The sequence below is a fragment of the Gymnoscopelus microlampas genome, assembly GCF_963454915.1.
Source record: "Gymnoscopelus microlampas genome assembly, chromosome: 10".
NCBI lineage: Eukaryota > Metazoa > Chordata > Actinopteri > Myctophiformes > Myctophidae > Gymnoscopelus > Gymnoscopelus microlampas.
The window spans coordinates 37,760,182-37,762,693 of record NC_139947.1 but is presented as its reverse complement, the minus strand read 5'-3'; the positions used below and the strand labels follow the sequence as shown (position 1 = coordinate 37,762,693).

The 2,512-nt window shown below is 49.8% G+C and overlaps 1 protein-coding gene across 1 annotated transcript; it reads right to left on the bottom strand.

The window, feature by feature from the left end:
- Positions 1-536: 536 nt before the first annotated feature.
- Positions 537-1,319, bottom strand: LOC311053767 (putative tRNA(His) guanylyltransferase; the record flags this gene model as incomplete). Its single annotated transcript, XM_084069454.1, has 1 exon — positions 537-1,319. The coding sequence occupies one exon, from the start codon at positions 1,317-1,319 to the stop codon at positions 537-539; it is 783 nt and encodes a 260-aa protein (XP_083925580.1).
- Between the last annotated feature and the right edge of the window lie 1,193 nt (positions 1,320-2,512).

Genomic DNA, 2,512 nt, shown 5'->3' with positions numbered 1-2,512 from the left:
GGCTTGGTTCCAGGCTTAAATAGTTCATATAAATATTGTTTTATCTGTCAGTCCGTGTCCTTTTTATACCCATATATGGAGATCAATGATGTCATCAGTATATGCCCAATATGGGCATGCCCCCTTTTGTGCCCATAAAGTCACAAATCTGCCTGATTTGTTTTCCCCTGATGCCATGAAGACACATTGCAGTAAGACAATGAAATAAGCCTCAGACTATATGCTCGGACGCTGCCCTGTCCTGTTGGTCGGCAGGCGATGTACTGCAGGATATTGTGTTTAATTGCATTACATGCCGATGGCATTAGGATGTTGATCACATGACCTGCACTGTGTTTATGTGTCTGTGTTCAGGATGAAGCCTGTGCTATGCATGTAGCCTATAAGAGCAGTCGCCCGAAACGTTGCCTTTTGTGATATCTTAATGAGTATATATACTTCTAATGGGAGCTACAGTGTGCAGACCTGCTTGTTTTCCTTCTCACATTTCAACCTGTTCTTCTTGTCCTTCAAGATGAACCAGAGGTTGCCAGCAACTAATCCTCCTGAAGGATCTCCGGGTGCTCCTCCCAGAACTTCTCTCCTATGATGTCACAGTGGTATGTGTGCACCCGCTTCCTGGTGCGTACATGCACCTCCTCCGCCTCTTCCCCCGGGACCTCGCCTCGTCCTCCCCAGGTGAGAGTGCTGCCTTTCCTATGCAGCGGAGACTCGTTGTTGTAGTTGATGTCGAACTCCTTGAACAGGATTTCGTTTTTGTCCTGGGTCGACGTTCCCTTCAAGCGCTCCTGTCCCTCTGCCGCGGTGAGTCCTCCCGTCTGCAGCAACGCCCAGAACACCGTGTTGTGCAGGTTGTTGACGTGACAGTCCGCTTGCCTCCAGCTCAGGTAGTCTCGCAGGGCACGGTTTGTCGGGTAGAGGACCACACGTCCGTCGAAGCGCGGGGGGCAGAGGAGGGGCTGCTGCTCGCCGAAGAACTCCTTCCAGAAGAAGACGTACGCTGAGGAGAAATGAGAGGCCACGAGGGTCATCAGTTTACTTGCTCTCCTCTTAAACCAGACGGTGCTCCTCTTGAAAACGAAGCTGAACTCATCGCTTTGGCCGTAAGCGGCGACGACATCCTCCAGTTCCTCCATGACGGACCGAGCGCTGCGCGCCATGAGGCCCAGTGCCCTGTCGTCGTTGGGCTTTGCGAAGCTGTGCTGCTCTGCAAACCTGTGGAAGTTGTGTCCATCCAGTCGCACGACTATGTAGCAGTTTGGTAGGCAGGCGTCGTCTCTTTCAAAGTGTCGGACATACTCAAACTTGCTCTTGGCCATGGTTCAGTTCAGGTCCTGATACTTACATATGCACTTAATCGAGATAAGAAGAGTGGATCTGAAGATCCCTGTATAATGCAGAGATATCTGGGTTGTAAGGCCAAATATCCTGACTCGTATGGAAGGTGCTGGAGTCTCCGGGTGAGAAAGGAACTTGAAGGTTGAATGCGAATAAAGCCTTGAGAAGTCGTGTCTTGGAGATAGGCGATGAGTGGAGTAAATACTACTTGCATCTGAACTCAAGGTGTGACGGCCACCCTTTATATAGTGCTTGGCTGGACTAGGACCACCAAAGCCCTCAGGCTCTGGTGGCAATAGGCGTCCCAGTGCTTCGGGACCATCATTGCCAACAGAGCCTGAGGGCTCTGATGGCACTTTCTACGACGTCAGTCTCGGGTGACCTAAGTCGAGCCAGGCCCGCTCCTTGTATGGGGATCTCGGACGGCTCCTTGTTCAATGGTTAGATCCTTTCCAACAGACAATACACTCCATATTTGGTCGTAGCTGCATTGGGAACTCCTTATTATGGTTATGGCTGAGTTATATATGGAGATCTTTCAGTCCTTGTCCCATGCCTATAGGCAAAGGGCATGACTATCAGACTGATATCTGAGTCATAGTGCCAGGGGCTTTGTCAGAGTACCAGTTTGTGTCCCTTTTATGCCCATACTGTATGGTGATCGCTGTATCTGTCTGTCTACCTGTCCCTTTTATGCCCATATATGGAGATCTCTGATGTCATTAGCAAATGCCCATATCCTGTATATTGGCATCCCCCTTTGTAGGTGCATGCCTATGGACATATCGGTCGGTTCGGCGGTTCCAAGCAACCACATATCCGAACAACTCGGCGGCTGGGACACCGCACTCCCTCGAGTCCTTGCCGATGCACACGCCGAGTTACATTCGGTCGAGCCCATATACAGTATGCATATGACCATATATGGGCATAGTGGTCGGATCTGTGGCTCTGGACAACCAGATCTCCATATGTGCCTATATATGGGCATATGGGGTTTGTTTATGCTTATGTCTGACTCATAGTGACATGCCTATGGGCTCATCGGGTTAAGTTTATGGTTCTGTCTGAGTCATAGTGACATGCCTATATATGGGCGTATCAGGTATGTTTATGGTTATGTCTGAGTCATAGTGAAATGCCTACATATGGGCGTATCAGGTTTGTTAATGTC